The 17,266-nt window shown below is 43.0% G+C and overlaps 3 protein-coding genes across 3 annotated transcripts; 2 read left to right on the top strand and 1 right to left on the bottom strand.

Annotated features, from left to right (window-relative positions):
- Window positions 1-970: 970 nt before the first annotated feature.
- On the bottom strand, window positions 971-2,158 carry tmem186 (transmembrane protein 186). The gene is made up of 2 exons (XM_017458962.3): window positions 2,050-2,158; window positions 971-1,720 (listed from the first exon to the last, which is right to left on the bottom strand). Exons 1-2 carry the CDS (start codon window positions 2,050-2,052, stop codon window positions 1,049-1,051), a joined length of 675 nt encoding a protein of 224 aa, XP_017314451.1. The 5' UTR covers window positions 2,053-2,158; the 3' UTR covers window positions 971-1,048.
- Window positions 2,159-2,468: 310 nt separating this feature from the next.
- On the top strand, window positions 2,469-7,395 carry gde1 (glycerophosphodiester phosphodiesterase 1). The gene is made up of 6 exons (XM_053676532.1): window positions 2,469-2,939; window positions 3,705-3,880; window positions 4,117-4,222; window positions 4,733-4,825; window positions 5,038-5,249; window positions 5,499-7,395. The coding sequence occupies exons 1-6, from the start codon at window positions 2,676-2,678 to the stop codon at window positions 5,644-5,646; spliced, it is 999 nt and encodes a 332-aa protein (XP_053532507.1). The 5' UTR covers window positions 2,469-2,675; the 3' UTR covers window positions 5,647-7,395.
- A 5,258-nt stretch (window positions 7,396-12,653) lies between these two features.
- Window positions 12,654-17,159, top strand: mcrip2 (MAPK regulated corepressor interacting protein 2). The gene is given in 5 exon segments (NM_001200860.1): window positions 12,654-12,739; window positions 12,827-12,899; window positions 14,305-14,438; window positions 15,546-15,647; window positions 16,825-17,159. Coding segments are annotated over 5 exon segments (435 nt in total). The 5' UTR covers window positions 12,654-12,684; the 3' UTR covers window positions 16,896-17,159.
- Window positions 17,160-17,266: the final 107 nt, after the last annotated feature.

Raw genomic sequence — 17,266 nt, 5'->3', positions numbered from 1 at the left:
AAAATCAAAGAAATTAATCTTTTGACAGAACACAATATAGACAGCTGCTTGATTATAGTTCTGGTTCTCTCTTGCCAGTCATGCCTCACGTGAGCAACCTCATGGTGCATGCGCAATTAAATTTTGCACAAAGTTAATTTGCTAGAAATAAACACAAATTTGTTCTCTAAAATACTTTTGTTAGGGTGACCATACGTCCTCTTTTTCAGACCTTAAAAGAGTGTTAGGATTCAGCTTTAGTTTCATTATGATGTTCTTATGGCCTTCTCTCACACCAATTATTCGATTATAAAAGGCTTGCAGCAACTATTGGCCAAATTCCTGCCTCTCAACAGTAGCCTACTCTCAGCGAACGCGTGAAGGTGAAGCACCGTTGTGTACGGCGTCAAACAGTTGCTTGACAATAGCACCAAATGCCAGCTGTCCTGAATCTAAACAATGCCCAAGATCATATAAGGTCAAATTTAATTTCATGTTATCACATTGCTTCGTGTCACACGGCCATTCAAATGTGTGAATGATGGCAGAAGGTTCCCTCATGGCATCTGATATTTTATTTTATTCCATGAACATCCAAAAGAATGTAGTAAAAAAAAATGTAAACAGTGGGCAGAGTGAATCCAATTTTATTTATATTTATGTGATGCTAACAGTGTTTCTTTATTAACACGCTGAGAAAGACACACTATTAGCATTCATACTGTAGTAACACTGTTTTGAAAGCTATTAAATCGGACCATAGAACCCGATCCCATTTTGAAGTTCCAGTATTGTCAATCAAACTGAAGACGCTTGAGTTTGTTTTTGGATGAGAGTAGAGGCTTTTTAATCTTGAAACCCTTCCAAACAACTTGTGATGTAGGTGACTATTAGGATGAAAACTGGGTGATGTAGCTGATACGTGTTTCAGAGTTATACGGCGTAACAGTATACTGGTTAGGAGCACGGAAGAACTTTGAAGACACCGGACTGGCTGTGAATAAACCTTTATTTGTAAATCTGAATGCAAAATCATTTTGGACATTAACACAAGCAGAGACACAGCAGTCTATCGAGACAAAGTCCCAAAAACTTTCTCAAACCCGTTTTTATCCAGCACACGCCCCAGCCTGGTGGAGAAATAGAGTGTGTCCGAGCAGCTGTAGCGTTTCAGCCTTAATATAACTTCACCCGGTGAGTCTCCCGTGTCTCCAAGAGTCATTACATCCGACACGGGCAGATACACGTCCCTCCGGTGGCCCCAGAAAGACAGATGGGCCACCTTTAACGTGGCGTGCGTGTGGTCCAGGTACATCATCCCGACCACTCGCCGGACGTAGTAGCTAACGGTGTAGAGCATGATTGCGGCGAACGCAGCGATGCCCGTGGTGTAGCTTAAAAGACTGACTGACGCTTGGCCCTGAAGGTAGGAATAATAAACTGCGGGTAGAAGGACGCCAGTGACGCCGGTTTGAACCAGTTTGAACCTGGAGAGTGCGCGTAGTCCTCGGATGGCGGGGAACGCATAAATTAAGGTGTACTTCCGGGACGCCAGATCTGAGCAGGGAACAAGGGCTTGATGCTGGGGTGAATGAAGAGACGGCTGCATCGCCGGACAACTCGCCCACAAAAGCTTGCGAGAACGGAAGAAAGACAGCTGGACGCCCGGAGATGGACGGCGGCATCGGGTTCCAGGCGCCACTAACGATAAGGTCACACGGATCGAACGGGGTGATCGCAGCTGGAAAGAGAGAAAAACATTTTAAACTATCAGCACGTGAGGACTCAAAATAGAAATAGGGTTGTGAGGGTCTAGTTTAGTGCTTTAACATTTTTATAACATAATTATAAACAGATAAGTAGTACATGTTGCTCTTTATTATTAATAATAATAATAATAATAACAATTTGTAACTGTTGTTGTATAAGACAAGTAAAACTCTAGTAACACATCTGTAGGGGTTTAGTTTCAACTCTCCGCATGTTTATGTATCAGCAAAAGGTTTCACATTCATCCGTTTTATACACGTTTATATACATCAAACAGAAACGCTTGCTCAATGCACTCACCATTTCAACTCCGGAAGGTGAAGCAACACGTGACGCCCCGTCTTCAAAATAAAAGGTCCTAAATAAAATTCCAAATAAAAGATACGTGTGTGCAAAAATAAATAAATAAATAAATAAATAAATAAATAAATCACTCCAGCTATCTTTATTACACTCCAAGTATATTTACGTAGCTAAAATAATTATGTTAATGAATTAATAAATAATTCTGCAAATAACGAATGATTCTAAAAACCACAAGAAATTTTAATAAAAATATATTATTTCGCATAATACAAGTTGGGTTTATTTATTTATTTATTTATAAATTAAATTTCACGTCTCACACGAGCACACAGAGTGCGCGTGACATGCCTCGATATATAGTGAACACTTCTAGGGAACACGGAAGCGTTTGAGACGAGCAGGTCCGCGCATGCGCAGATCGTGTTTGGGTTTGACAGCACAGAGGAGGTGAAATGGCTTCTTTTGCAGTTTCTGTTCAACATAAAACAGCAAGCTAGCCTTGAGGGAGACCTTCCTGGGTGATGTTTTGTTTAGCTCGGGATTTGAATGAGTCCTAAAGTAATTTATTTGACCTCGGAGAATTTAGTTTTGTTTTGAAGGAAGCCTGTAATGTTGAAGAGATGCTGCAGTTAGGAGACGCTGTGACCTGCTTTTCGGCTGTGTTTGTGCTCGTGTTACTCGGGACCAGGAGCGCAGTGTGCTCCGTGGGCCTCACCGCGATTCTCTACCTCTTCCTAGTGGTCTTCCGTTTCCCACAAGTCCCCGCGAGCCGCGCCAGGCAGGTGCTGCGCCCCGGGAGGCTCGCGCCAGGCGGCGTGTCGGTGGTGGCTCACCGGGCCGGTGCTCACGACGCACCTGAGAACACTATAGCAGCAATAAAAGCGGTGAGTTTACTAGTACTCCGCCTCCTCTACACCTGCAAGCATGAATATGCAAATTGGGAACGCCCCTTTATTCTCATACCACGCCCACTCGCCAAAGTATGTAGACCTGTGACACACGTGATCACACCCATATTATTGATGGGTAGATCAAATAATTTCACTGACTTGGAGCTTTGAATCTCGTTCAATGAAACGAACAAACCTCTATCCGAGTCGTAGCGTCCTTTTGAGCAGAATTCAAATAAAACGTTCAAGTCCCCCTGAAGTGCCTCGACGTGTTGACGTAATTTCCACTGAAGTCAGGGCGGGACATATTGAGTGGCTCCTCCCCCCCCATTTTTAAAAAATAGCCAATTTTTATAATGTTGGAGGCGGGACGTTTCAGATTCTAGAGAGCGTTCGATCGGGCTGAGAATCTGACGAGAAGTGCAGAATGATGTCGTTGAAGTTGTTGCTGGGATGTAACTCCAACTCTGCTGCAAGGTGGAAGAATTCGCCCCAGATGGGATCTCAGTCCCGTGCAGACCACCATGCACATATACACACACACCTTTACACCAGGGGCCATGTTAGCATAGTCAGGCTGCCTACCTGCATGTTTTTGATGAACCCACAGGAAACCCACATGGGCATGGAGAGAACATACACAGCAGCAACACTACCCTCAGTACCACTCGTTAGTTTTCACAGAATTAGCAGTGGAAAAAAAATTACGAAGCAACATATAGACGTCGTCTTCTTTCCCCGATGTTTGTTTCCTTCTAGGCCAGTGCCAACGGCGCGACGGGGGTGGAGCTGGACTTGGAGTTCACCGCCGATGGCGTTCCCATCCTGATGCACGACGATACCGTGGACCGAACCACCAACGGATCGGGACCACTGAGCAAGCTGCGCTTCTCAGAGCTCGGCAAATTGGACGCCGCCGCCAAACACAGACTCCGGTAGGAGACAGACAGAAGAGTTATTAGATAGATTAGACATGTACGTCCGAAAGAATATAAAAAGGAATTCTTCACACGGCACCGAACTCTAGATGTACTACTAAAACATGATTGAGGTGTTAATAATACTTGGAGAAAAATACTTACGTTTATGCGCTCAGCTGGCTGAGATTGGACGAAAATGTTGACTAAGCTCTGAAGTATTTTGGGTTTTTTTTCTCTATTCGTCCCCACAGTGACCGTTTCCGTGGAGAGAAGGTTCCGACTCTGCAGGAGGCGGTGGAGGAATGCATCAAACACCAGCTGATCATCTACTTCGATGTCAAAGGTCACCCAGATGAGGTAGGGCCATCTGCGAGATGCTGACTGACCGAACAGCATGTGTTCGTTACTTACATCAGGATTTTCTCTACACATCAGCATCCCGTACTCCTGCCTTATCAGCGATATAACTTTTATCCACTAGGCGGCGCTCTTAATACACTTGAGGAGAGGAAATCTAGTCAGGCATTTACAAATGCTGGTTGATTTTTTTCTTTATGGATCCAATGCCAAATAATACCAAGAGAAGTATCGTGATAGCAATAAGTTTTTTTTGTTTTCTACAGTGAGAATTTGTAAACATGGAGAGAGAATCAAATGGCAAGGCACATTATGATAGGATTTTTGCCGTACGTACAAATTACCAAAGAAATCACTTCCAGCGCCGTGTTATTGCGCTCAGATCAACTTCTCACAAACTCCTCCCTTTTTGGTGAAAGCTGTTTCGCTGCTTGGAGCTTGGAAAGTCAGTGAGCTGTATTCAACGCAGTACTGGAACTCAGGGTTTTCACGGTTTACTTCACTTCACAGGCTGCAGCAGCTCTGAAGCAGCTCTACGAGAAACACCCGGTGCTCTACAACTCCAGCGTGGTGTGTTCGTTCGAGCCCAAAGTCATCTACAGGGTAACACTTCAGCCACACGGCTCCGTTTCGGTGCTGATTTTATCCTGAGCGACTGGTGCGAGCGGTGTTGTTTGTCTACTGGCTTATTTTAGAAACATCTGGAAAAGCCACACCCTCGCTGTAACGTGTATTGGAATGATACGATGTGAACGATGTGTGTGTGTGTGTGTGTGTGTGTGTGTGTGCGCGCGCGCACGCTTGTCGTCCTGCAGATGAGGCAGGCTGATCGAGACGTCGTGACGGCGCTGACGCATCGGCCATGGAGCCTGAGTCACTTTGGCGACGGTTCGCCGCGGTTCTCATCGGCATGGAAACAGCACTGGATGCAGGCGCTGGACGTGCTGCTGGACTGGGCGCATCATCACCTGCTGTGGAAGCTGTGTGGCGTGTCGGCGTTCCTGCTGCAGAAAAACTACATCTCCATGTGAGTCCGTTGTATTACGTAAAACTCCAGAGAGCTCCTCCTACTTTCACGTGTAGCATTATGGGATACTGAGAAAAGGGACTAGACACGAATCCAGATAGTCCTGAACTTGGATTAGTTCCTGTGTTAATAAAGAACACACACACACACACACACACACACGTATAAAACAGGACCTGGCCACTGGTTTTAGCGAGTGTGTTTTTCAGTGTGTATCAATCATTGTGTGTGTGTGTGTGTGTGTGTCAGGGACACGGTGCAGTACTGGGCTGAGCGCGGCGTGGAGGTCGTGGCCTGGACTGTGAACACGGCCGTAGAGAAGAACTTCTACCAGCAGCAACTGAACATCAACTACATCACAGATAGTCTGACGGAGGACTGCGAGCCGCACTACTAACACACACACACACACACCACACACATATCTCACACACACACACACACATATATATATATATATATATATATATATATATATATATATATATATATATATATATATATATATATATATATATAATCAACTTAATTTCCAAAGCAAATGCACACAGCATTTGGCCTTAAATTATTACTACCATGAGTCATCAGTTTATAGCGTGTAGTAAACGTGTTGTGATGTACAGCATTCGAACACGTTTTACTTTCCTCTGGGAGTTTTCTAGTTAAGTACATGAGTGTATTTGTTCACGTTTTCATGGTACCAGCAGCTATTGGAAGGTGCTAAGATAACAATGCAGACAAGAACCCGGGACAAAATCGAGACTAGAGTATGCCACAAGGCGGCGCTGAAGTGCTGCTTTGATCTTCGGTTGCGCTCCAGTACGGAAATACGGTAGTTACACTGTTACGGCGAGACGGCGGAGTGTATATCGACGACAGAAAATGTTATTTCTCAGTACATCATTTGTCTTGACGTGCGCCGTTAGCGCAGGCTGCTTTTTAAAGAGGGAGTGATGTTCATCGAGTTAACTACTGAAGGCAGAGAATGATCCTAATCCTCAGGTCTTCAAGCAGTTTCAGAGCAAACGGAGCAACAGCGCTGTCGGTTGTGATTGGTCGGAAGTTGTTGATTTATTTTTCTGACAGCTAAAAAAAATTGCTCCAGATAATCCAAGTCTAAATGTATAATAATTGATATTCAGGATTTTGTCGGCGGATTAAAAAAAATATATATATCACTTCTGCGGAAAACCTGCTGGTAATTTTAAAAGATTGCACGCTCCTCCGCATATTGCGGCGTTTGCTTGATTTTTGCGTTTCATTTCAGCGATTGCAAAATCCCGGAGGGACTGTATATTGTAACGTCTTTCTCCAAGTCAGTCCCTCTGGCATTTTGTGATTGTAGACATGAACGCAAAATCAGGCAAAGGCCACAATATTCGCAGGAGCGAATTTTTTACGTGACGTGATCATGATGCGCGTTCAGCGAAATCTCTCTTCGATTCACGTGCGTCGAACACGAGTAGAGCGAAAAAGGTCTTGTTTACCAACAAACGTCACCGTGAAAGACCGACGGAACAAATTCGTGCGATTGCAATTTCGCCAATTCAAGTAGTTTCGCAAATTTCGAAAAAGAAAAAAAAAAGCAGCAGCAAAATCGAACATTTTTGTCCGCGACGTTCACAAAAAAATCCTGTACAGACTGGGAAGCGGACGTTTATTTAACGGGAAGTAGGTTTTCCGTCACGGGAGGGTCTTGAGGACATGCAGCGTTACCTTTTCTCTAGGTTTTCTCAGTCACGTGACATACTGCTTTGTTTTTGTTTTGCTTTCTTCCTTGTTTCCTGATTAACTCGTGGCTTCTGAAGGAACATAAGTGAGGACAGCTTTTCCACAATATGAAATGGAAGTGGATAAAAAGTATGAGAGCGCGAGGGAGAGATCATCAATGTGTCAAATCGCTGTGGTATAAGAGGAATAAAACACTGGGCATGCTGTTACAGGCAAATGGTGCACTTTGATTGTTGATTATTTTCCTATAAGAGCATGCTCCCAAATGTGTTTTAGTTTAATTCAGCAACGTACCCTGCTGTGTTCCACGAGGCCAGATCTCATGTTGAACACGCTTGGTGGTTTTCTCTGTGAGGAAAAGATAGTGCCCGCGCGCACACACACACACACACACACACACACACACACACACACACACACACACAAAAAAAAAACCTCAGTCAAACCTTTTAATGTTTTTTTTCCTTTTCTTTTCTGTAAACAGTGCTATAGTTTGTTTCAGGCACTGAATATATCGTAGTAAGCTGTTATCTTTCTGTGATTTTAGATGCACAACGGTGGGAATTGTGTTAATATTGTGTACTTCCTAAAACGAAAAAAAAAAAGTTTGCTATATTTCAGTGTACTTTTGAAATATCAACTCAGGTGAGCACGTTAAAACAAACGTTTTGCTTGTTTTAATTTCAGTTCAGTGCTTTAGCATTTAAAACCTGAACGGTTAGTGAGAGTGAAACTGTTCTCGGAGCATGAGGCTTTTACCGACGGAAAGGGAACGTTGAGATTTCTTAGTTCAGTTAATAATTGGCTAGAATTGGCTGTATCAGACCGGCTGTAGATAATAGAGAAGGGGGGGAAAAAAAAAAGCAAGTCATGAAAATAAGCTGCTTGAAATGGTCATTATCGTGTACAGTGAGGGGGAAAAAGTATTTGATCCCCTGCTGATTTTGTACGTTTGCCCACTGACAAAGAAATGATCAGTCTATAATTTTACTGTTAGTTTTATTTGAACAGTGGGAGACAGAATAACAACAAAAAAATCCAGAAAAACGCATGTCAAAAATGTTATAAATTGATTTGCATTTTAATGAGGGAAATAAGTATTTGACCCCCTCTCAATCAGAAAGATTTCTGGCTCCCAGGTGTCTTTTATACAGGTGACGAGCTGAGATTAGGAGCACACTCTTAAAGGGAGTGCTCCTAATATCAGTTCGTTACCTGTATAAAAGACACCTGTTCACAGAAGCAATCAATCAATCAGATTCCAAACTCTCCACCATGGCCAAGACCAAAGAGCTCTCCAAGGATGTCAGGGACAAGACTGTAGACCTACACAAGTCTGGAATGGGCTACAAGACCATTGCCAAGCAGCTTGGTGAGAAGGCGACAACAGTTGGTGCGATTATTCGCAAATGGAAGAAACACAAAAGAACTGTCAATCTCCCTCGGCCAGGGGCTCCATGCAAGATCTCACCTCCTGGAGTTGCATTGATCATGAGAACAGTGAGGAATCAGCCCTGAACTACACGGGAGGATCTTGTCAATGATCTCAAGGCAGCTGGGACCATAGTCACCAAGAAAACAATTGGTAACACACCACGCCGTGAAGGACTGAAATCCTGCAGCGCCCGCAAGGTCCGCTGCTCAAGAAAGCACATATACATGCCTGTCTGAAGTTTGCCAATGAACATCTGGGAGGACAACTGGGTGAAAGTGTTGTGGTCAGTTGAGACCAAAATGGAGCTCTTTGGCATCAACTCAACTCGCCGTGTTTGGAGGAGGAGGAATTCTGCCTATGACCCCTGGAACACCATCCCCACCGTCAAACATGGAGGTGGAAACATTATGCTTTGGGGGTGTTTTTCTGCTAAGGGGACAGGACAACTTCACCGCATCAAAGGGACGATGGACGGGGCCATGTACCGTCAAATCTTGGGTGAAAACCTCCTTCCCTCAGCCAGGGCATTGAAAATGGGTCGTGGATGAGTATTCCAGCATGACAGTGACCCAAAACACACGGACAAGGTAACAAAGGAGTGGGTCAAGAAGAAGCACATTAAGGTCCTGGAGTGACCTAGGCAGTCTCCAGACCTTAATCCCATAGAAAATCTGTGGAGGGAGCTGAAGGTTCGAGTTGCCAAACGTCAGCCTTGAAACCTTAATGACTTGGAGAAGATCTGCAAAGAGGAGTGGGACAAAATCCCTCCTGACATGTGTGCAAACCTGGTGGCCAACTACAAGAAACGTCTGACCTCTGTGATTGCCAACAAGGGTTTTGCCACCAAGTACTAAGTCATGTTTTGCAGAGGGGTCAAATACTTATTTCCCTCATTAAAATGCATATCAATTTATAACATTTTTGACATGCGTTTTTCTGGATTTTTTTGTTGTTATTCTGTCTCACTGTTCAAATAAATCTACCATTAAAATTATAGACTGATCATTTCTTTGTCAGTGGGCAAACGTACAAAATCAGCAGGGGATCAAATACTTTTTTCCCTCACTGTACATCTGATTGAATGGTGACTCAAAGATTAAGTGCTCACCCCTCCCCCTCCCTACAGACACGGGTGTGTTTGGTCTTGATTAGGAGGGTTGGGCAATTTTACGTCAAAAATAACTCAATCAATCAATCTCACTATCAGACTGCACTTTAAGCAGTAACGATATACTATTATCTGATAATAGTGTGTGTCAGCAGCTTTGCACTTGAAGAAGACTCGGGAACGCAAAGTCTTACACCATTTCAGATATATTTACTCATGTTAAGAGAGAAGGCCTATATATAAAATTTTTAAAAATACTATATCATATGGGGAGTCATTTGAAGAAGCTTTGTGAAAATATCTCGAACTTGAGAACAAACTCTGTAAATGAGTGTGAAATAACCGTTAGTACTGTAAGGCCTCAACGGTTTATAAAACAGACTCTAAACTCATTTGGTGGACCTGATAAAGGTTTTTTTTTTTTTTTTTAGAATCTGTGGAGGAAATTGTGCACCGTATTTTAAATGAAACATTCATCTAGTCTCTGATATTCCAGTGTAGAGGTTTCACAGAAACGGGGTGAACTTTTGCGTCTGTTATTTGTAAACGATAGAGAGGAGTGGTTAGCACGTTCGCTCACACCTCCAGGGCTGAGGGTTCGATTCCCCTTACTGCCCTGTATGTGCGGAGTTTGCTGTGGGGGTTTCTTCCGAGTACTCCGGTTTCCTCCCCAGTTCAGAGACATGCATGGTAGGTTGATTGGCATGTTCATGGTGTATGATTGGGTGTGTTTATGTGATTGTGGAGGATAAGGATAAGTGGTATAGAGGATGGATGTGTAAATGATTTTGCAAACTATATTCGCAAAATATAAAATGCATGGTCAATCCGTTTTTGTGTTTAGAACGTACACTGTACGGCTAAAAGTTTGTGGACACTGTGCTTCTTGAACATCCCATTCCAGATTTATTAACTTTCTGTTTGTTGTAATATCTTCCACTCTTCTGGCAAGGAGCTCCACTTGCTTTTGCAGCGTGGCTGTGCGGATTCGTGTTCATTCAGCCACACGGGCATTAGTGAGGTCAGGCTCTGAAGAGGCCTGGAGTGTTCCAGTTCATCCCAGAGGTGTTCAGTGGGGTTGAAGTCAGGGCTCTGTGCAGGACTTCAGGAGTTCTTCCACCTTCTTCCAACCTTAACACACCATGTCTTCATGGAGCTCGCTTCGTGCACAGGGGTATTGTCATGCTGGAACAGTGTTTGGGCCTCTTAGTTCCAGTGAAGGGAAACTGTAGTGCTCCAGCATACTAAGGCAACTTTGTGGCAGTGGTTCGAGAAGAACCACATATGGGTGTGATGGACAGGTAACTACAAACCTTTTGGCCATATTATGTATTTACGTATAGTGTAAATGCGGAATTCAAAGAATAAGAGGAGATGTTGTTGTGTTATTGATCTCCTAAACTGTTGTTGTTTTTTTTGTCCGGCCCATTTAACACTGGACTAATGTTGCCCTTTTACCTGAAACGAAGAACACACTTGGATTCAGAGCAACTTCAGGAAGTAGAAATACTTAATTGCATCTACAGATTAATTACATATTTGAAAAATAAATAATGTGACATGAATGTTAGTGAGAATGCTGCTGACAGTAAATGATTAATAAACTGGTTAAGAACTGGTCCTGGGTTTGAGACTCGTGCTTGTGTAATCAGCAAGAGAGCGGCACGCACGTGTCATAGTGACATAAGAGTTGCATCATACTTTTTTTTGTTCCCAAACCCTCATGTAATTCAGCATGAAAATTTAAAAGACAGTTGTAATGATATAATTTTTTATTATTATTATTATCTTGGTGGTTGTAAAAGCCGGATTGGATGACGTGACGCACTTTGACCTCAGAAGCCCGGATTTCATAAATGCGTCTGATTCACGACAGCGCGGCGCACTGGAGCTGCTCGTGTCTGCGCAGGATTTACGCAGAACTCTAAGCGGGGTTTCTGCAGACCTCTGCGTCATTTTGTCTGATATTTGTATACATGTGGGTTGAAAAAAAAACCATAAATGTAATATTCTTAAATATGTAGGTTTGGAATATATACATATATTTCCTCACTAATGAAAAAAAATTCTCCTATCAGCGCGTCTAACCTTTCACCCACTGACCCACGTGTCTAGTGTTGGGTGGCCAGATTGATGTAATTTACCCACAACCCTGGAGGTGTGGAATTTTTAAGGGATATTAAGTGACATATTAAATGAACCCATGCAAATATGTGAAACATGGTGAATCATGTCAAAATAACACACACACACAAATCACGTGTAAAATTCTCATATACATCCTGTGACTTTTCTATTACAGCATATCATTTTCCACCTTTTAACCCCACAGACATTCCCCAATTATCACACAGCTGCCATTTTGTTTTTCTATCACACTGACCCTACTGCTGTATTTACATCTATTTCTCCACCTTATCGCGTTCTATTCTTCCAATCACAATTTCATTTCCACACCAGATATTAATGCAGCTGGTGATACTGCTGGGTAAAAACGACCACACTGGCAACAGTGAACATGTGCATGGAGGGTTCAGTCCTAAACCACTCTCCACTGCCAGTGCACTACGCAGTAAAGTCTAAGTAGATGTGTGTATAAATTGTATAAGAATATATTTAAAAAAAAAAAAAAACTAAGCGTACTGTAAAATCTCTACATTTGGTGGGTTTTGGACGTAGCGTGTCTGGAGCGCCTCCTTAAAAAGGGGGCGTGTGCTGACGTCACAGTGGGGCGGCGCAGGTGACCTTCCTCTCATTCTTTTTTTTTTTTTTTTTTAAAGTTGTGTAACCCTCTTCACGGTGTAGTGTTACTTCACTTCATAACAGTGTCCTTGCTGCACCAGAGAAGTTCACCCGAAATCAAAAGGGACCTCTAACACTGGTGATCAAGGACACCGCGAGCGCGCGCACTCAACACACACACCAGTTCAGCACGCGCACTTCTCTCTCTTCTCACCTTGAGCCGCGTAACCTACACATTTTATTTTGGGATAATAAATCGTCCTGGTCCTCAGACAGATTTTCACCAGCTCGCATGCAAACCGGGAATTTAGTTTAGCTGCAGAGCTCGTGGGACGTTTTGCAGTGTGTGTGTGTGCGCGCGCGCGAGTGAGCGTGTGTGTATGTGTGTGGCGGTGCTTTAAAGGATCTCGAGCTCTCGCATGATGTACACAATAACCAGAGGCCCGAGCAAACTCGTTACACAACGTAGAACAGGTGCGAATTTTTCATAAATGAATCGCGTGCGCTTTTGAACTTCCCTGCATTGTTTGTTTATTTGTTTGTTGTCATTATTTCTTTCAGGTCCCACACAGCAGCAGATTGACAGCAAAGCCACCGACTTGAAGCACAAACGGAGCCACTGGCTCGAGTCCAAGTGAGTTAGAAACTTACACACACACACGTGGAGAAATCCTGCTTAAACGCTGAACAGCTTCCAGTATGCTCACCGTGCACGCAAACTTGATTCAAGTGTGTCGCGTGTTCGTGTGAACCCGGTATGACCTTGTACCTCAGCGCGTGCGCGTGTGTTTGTGTTTCGCTACTTAGTTTCCGGTATTTACAGAGCCGTTTAAAGGTGCAATATTCGTTTTTATTTCACTTCGTAATCGTACAGATAACCTCCGAAATGTATCAAAACGATGATTTAAGCCACGACCCCAAGAAAAAAAAAGTATTCCGTGGTTGAGAAAAGCCCATTTGAAAACGTGAATTCCGGTCCGGAATAATTATTTTTTAAGGGGGTGTTAAAGGAGTTCAAAACAAAGGGTTGAAATCTTGAAATAAAATGAACTTATCTTACCTAATGGACGTTTAAACATCTTTCACACTTTATTCAGTTTAAATAATGTTCTGTGTTCCATTTCAATGTCGTTAGAAACTCTGTGCGTGTTCTCACTTGGATGGACGCGCTCGATACTGCGCGCCAATGTGGCCATCTCACAAAAACAGTTAGTTAGTAACAGTATGCCAGAATATTACAATTTATCTGTCAATCAGTGCGTTTACATGGACAACAATAATCCACTATTAACCCGATTTAGACGATACTGTGATTAAGAAACTGGCATGTAAACAGCCATTTTTAATCACCGTAATCTGATTAAGCTCATACTCGAAGTAAACACAGATGGAATTAAGACGTGTGGAGTGTTCCTGGTTTAGTTGCGTTATCGACGTGCGTTACAGACATGTACACACCTTAATCACACTATTAACGTCGTGTGGGAGTGTTTTCACCACATTGTGCGACAGGACACGATCACACACAGCAGTGCTCAACATTTTACGGCGAACAAGAGAGCACGGCTGCGTCCCGAACTGCGTACTTGCCTACTACAGGCCTGTAGTGGGGAAAAATACATGTATTTTATGCTAATACATGTATATTATACTATATCACCAGTGTAACTTTACTCAGCGATTTGGGACACAGCCCAGAGCCCTATCAAGCCTTGTTACATACAGTAAGATATGTTTTACGTGAGAGAGCCAATGAGGAGATGAATTCATATCTATATTTTTTAACTGCATATTCCATAGCACTGTTTCATTCTCACTTCTGATTGGTCAGGAGGTGTTGATTAGTTTTCAATTACAGCAAAATCACTGGTTTAAATCGATGCATGTATTTTTTTTTTTTCCTATAAATGTTATTTTTTCCATAATAATAATAATTTCACAGGGACTTGTACGATGTACGCGCCACATAGATGGAAAAAAGAAAAACTTGTATGAAGAGTACGGCTTTGTAACATGGCTGTTTTGTTGTTGTTTTGCAGCTCGCCCGCTCCCAAAATCGTATTTCAGCGCCTCAACACGAAGCGCTTTCTTAGATCCACCTCGCCAAAGGAAGAAGACACGGCTGAAGGCTTTACGCCGGCACACGAGGAGAACGTACGATTCGTCTACGAAGGTGAGGTGACGAGTTTGCTGGCCATACAGCCATCTGTACAAATTCTCTGTAGTCGGGAACGAGGCCAACGCCGGAACTGACCGTGACACAGGGATGATGGTGATGATGGTATACAGATGGATTTTGGTAGCACAACTTGAATGTTCCGGTATTTGTTCTGGGATGGTTGTTTGTTTTTTTTACGCAGCAGGAGTTAAGGTCGTGCATGTGATGTAGAAGTTAGGTCAGGGTCTGTTTACTGGAAAACTTTCTAAGGGACTGGATCTCTGAGCTCGTTTCATGAGGTGGCTTAGCGAGTGTGTTCGAGCAAGCCACGTTGCTTTTGCTGAAACTAACCCAAATCTCTTATCGCTGCGGCTCCTCCTTTCTCCAGAGCTGACCCGCCAAACAGCTGATGCAACTCGCAGCAAAACTAGTCAGAGCACTGCCCATGTCCCTGCTCTGTTTTCAGTTTAATAAACAAGCTTCAGCTTTAAAGACTGTTTAGCAAAAAATAAATAAATAACCACGTCTCGTCGTACATCGGTAACCTTGACCACACAAAATGTTTAACAGCCTAGATGTTTAATGTCTGAAGTTTGCTAAAGAATAATGGAAAGTAATAGCTTTCAGTTCAGCACTGTACAAAGTTCATGTGGAAATCCTGAAAGGCTCACCTCAGAAATCATCGTTAATCCTCTGAAAGAGATAACGTTCATATTTGGAAGGTTTCTGTCTCCGGTGTCAGAGGTACAGCTATAGGTTTTCCGACACGGGGAATAAATAAATAAATAAAAAGCCTTGCTGGTCGATGAGGGAACATGTTTAACTGCTGTAATGTTGTGGAAACTATAAACAGATGAAATATATGATGGTGTTATTATTGGGATAATAAATAGAAAACTGTCCGTGTTGGCAAATTGCTTTGGAAACAAAACGTTTCGGCATGTACCTTTTTATAGAAATGATCGTGGTAACGATGGTAACTCCGCCCTGTATCAGGGAATACATGTGGACATGCTGTAACATGCAGAGTTCAGCCTGTGTTTGCTTTTTTATTTATTTATTTTCTCCCCAGTGCTTTAAGTGTGAATTAACAAAACTGAATCACTGTGTGTGTGTGAACAGCGTGGCAGGAGGTAGAGCAGAAACTTGGTGACGGAGCTCAGCCGGAGAACGGGAAAGGCCCGGTGCAGTACGCCGAGAGGAATCCCAACCCCAGCATGAAAAGTAAGCCAGGCTATATCGTATGCACACGCTCGTACTACCGACACCACGGTGCTGTGATGTCATCTGATGCAAAAGGCGGGGGGGCATTCCCCTAAACGCTCTGAAGTTGACTATTTTCCGATAACACGTTGTATTCCTTTTGTACCAAAGCAATTAGTCAAGGATTACAATTTATTTATTTTACTTTGAATGTCCGTCTCTGTTACATAAACACCGAACTCTCCTGATATCCGAAAATTGTCTATGAGGAACATCTCAATATGATAAAGTAGTAGATTATGAATGTTTGTCGTGTTATCCTGCTTACACCATGACTCCAGTGCAAAAGTTTCTGCACCCCCCCCCATTCATTCTGGACAGAAACATGTCGCTCTGTTGTGTTGTACAGTTGAATCTAAAACCTGTTATGTCCCGGCCTAAATATTACAGAAATTGAGTCGTCTTAAGCTCGGAAGTTTGTGTTCTCACGGACATGTCTTATTTAAAAAGAGTCTAATAACGTAAGTCAATAAGTGTGTTTTAAAATCGAAATATTTTGATCCCAATAACTCTACAAAGGCTGGAAAGTTAATCAGACACGCGGGGGGGGGACTGAAATAAAATTGCCACGAACCCAGCGGAACTACACGGCTCCATGCCAACTGTGCTGTTACACCTTCGCGCCTTTACTGGCCCGAGGCCGAGACTTGAGTCTTCACAGGTCACAGTTCACCTAGATATCATCAAAACGTGAAAGTAACCAAAGCAAATGTACGTCTTTTCGTGGCTCCCATAATCGCAGTCGCATGGGGTTATGAATGGGAGGAAAAACAAAACCAAAACACGAATGCTATGGCTAAACTGTAAGTCTTGGCACCTTTATGATCCAAAATGGAACCAGCATTTAACAGTATCAGATTGTGCTTTAATATTATGTACATCAGGAACTGCGATATACAGACATCTATAATGACCGGGTTAACTACCTCCCCACCCATCTCCAGAAAACATTACGGCGGTTTCAAAACAAGATTTCAAATGCCAATAGATTATAAATTAACTGAATCTGGATTGTACTTTACACCTTTTCTTACCTGTGCGTATCCGTGTCGTGTCCAACTCTGATTACAGGATAAACTGTAAATTGAAGTGAAACTAGTGTGACAAATTTGTCCTCCTTGTCTGTCTCTCTCTGCAGACTTTGTGCCTATCGATCTGGAGGAGTGGTGGGCGCAGCGCTTCCTGGCCACCATCGCTAATCCGTCGTGACAGGTGTAGAAGCGGGGAGCGGCGAAGACGTTGGGGGAATGTGAGGGTCCAGGGTGTGTTGAGAGGCCAGAATGCACTACAAACAAACGCACACACGCATACATACATACATAGACGGAGAGATGTGAGATTTTCATTCTGATGCTGTAAATTTGTGAGACTGCAGTGTGCTGAAACGTGAAATCTTTTTTTTTCTGGCTGATCTTTGCATAAAAAATATGAAAAAACAATGAAAAAAAAAAAAAACAGTAAATTGTATTTCAAGACTTTGTGTTGAGATTTTCTTTCAGATTATTAATTAAAGGAGTGGTTTGTAATTTTTAGAAACCTCTGCTGATCAGAAACAGTCTGCCTTGTGGATGGCTCTGTGT

This window comes from Ictalurus punctatus, chromosome 27, assembly GCF_001660625.3.
Source record: "Ictalurus punctatus breed USDA103 chromosome 27, Coco_2.0, whole genome shotgun sequence".
In the NCBI taxonomy this organism is placed as follows: Eukaryota; Metazoa; Chordata; class Actinopteri; order Siluriformes; family Ictaluridae; genus Ictalurus; species Ictalurus punctatus.
The sequence above is the reverse complement of the archived record's forward strand: the minus strand, read 5'-3'. Positions and strand labels throughout refer to the sequence as shown.

Bases quoted from the DNA above. Each gene is read 5' to 3' on its own strand.
- gde1 (XM_053676532.1), top strand. From the start codon at position 2,676: ATGCTGCAGTTAGGAGACGCTGTGACCTGCTTTTCGGCTGTGTTTGTG. The intron at 2,940-3,704 runs GTGAGTTTACTA...GTTTCCTTCTAG, and splicing joins CTATAGCAGCAATAAAAGCG to GCCAGTGCCAACGGCGCGAC. The intron at 5,250-5,498 runs GTGAGTCCGTTG...TGTGTGTGTCAG, and splicing joins CAGAAAAACTACATCTCCAT to GGACACGGTGCAGTACTGGG.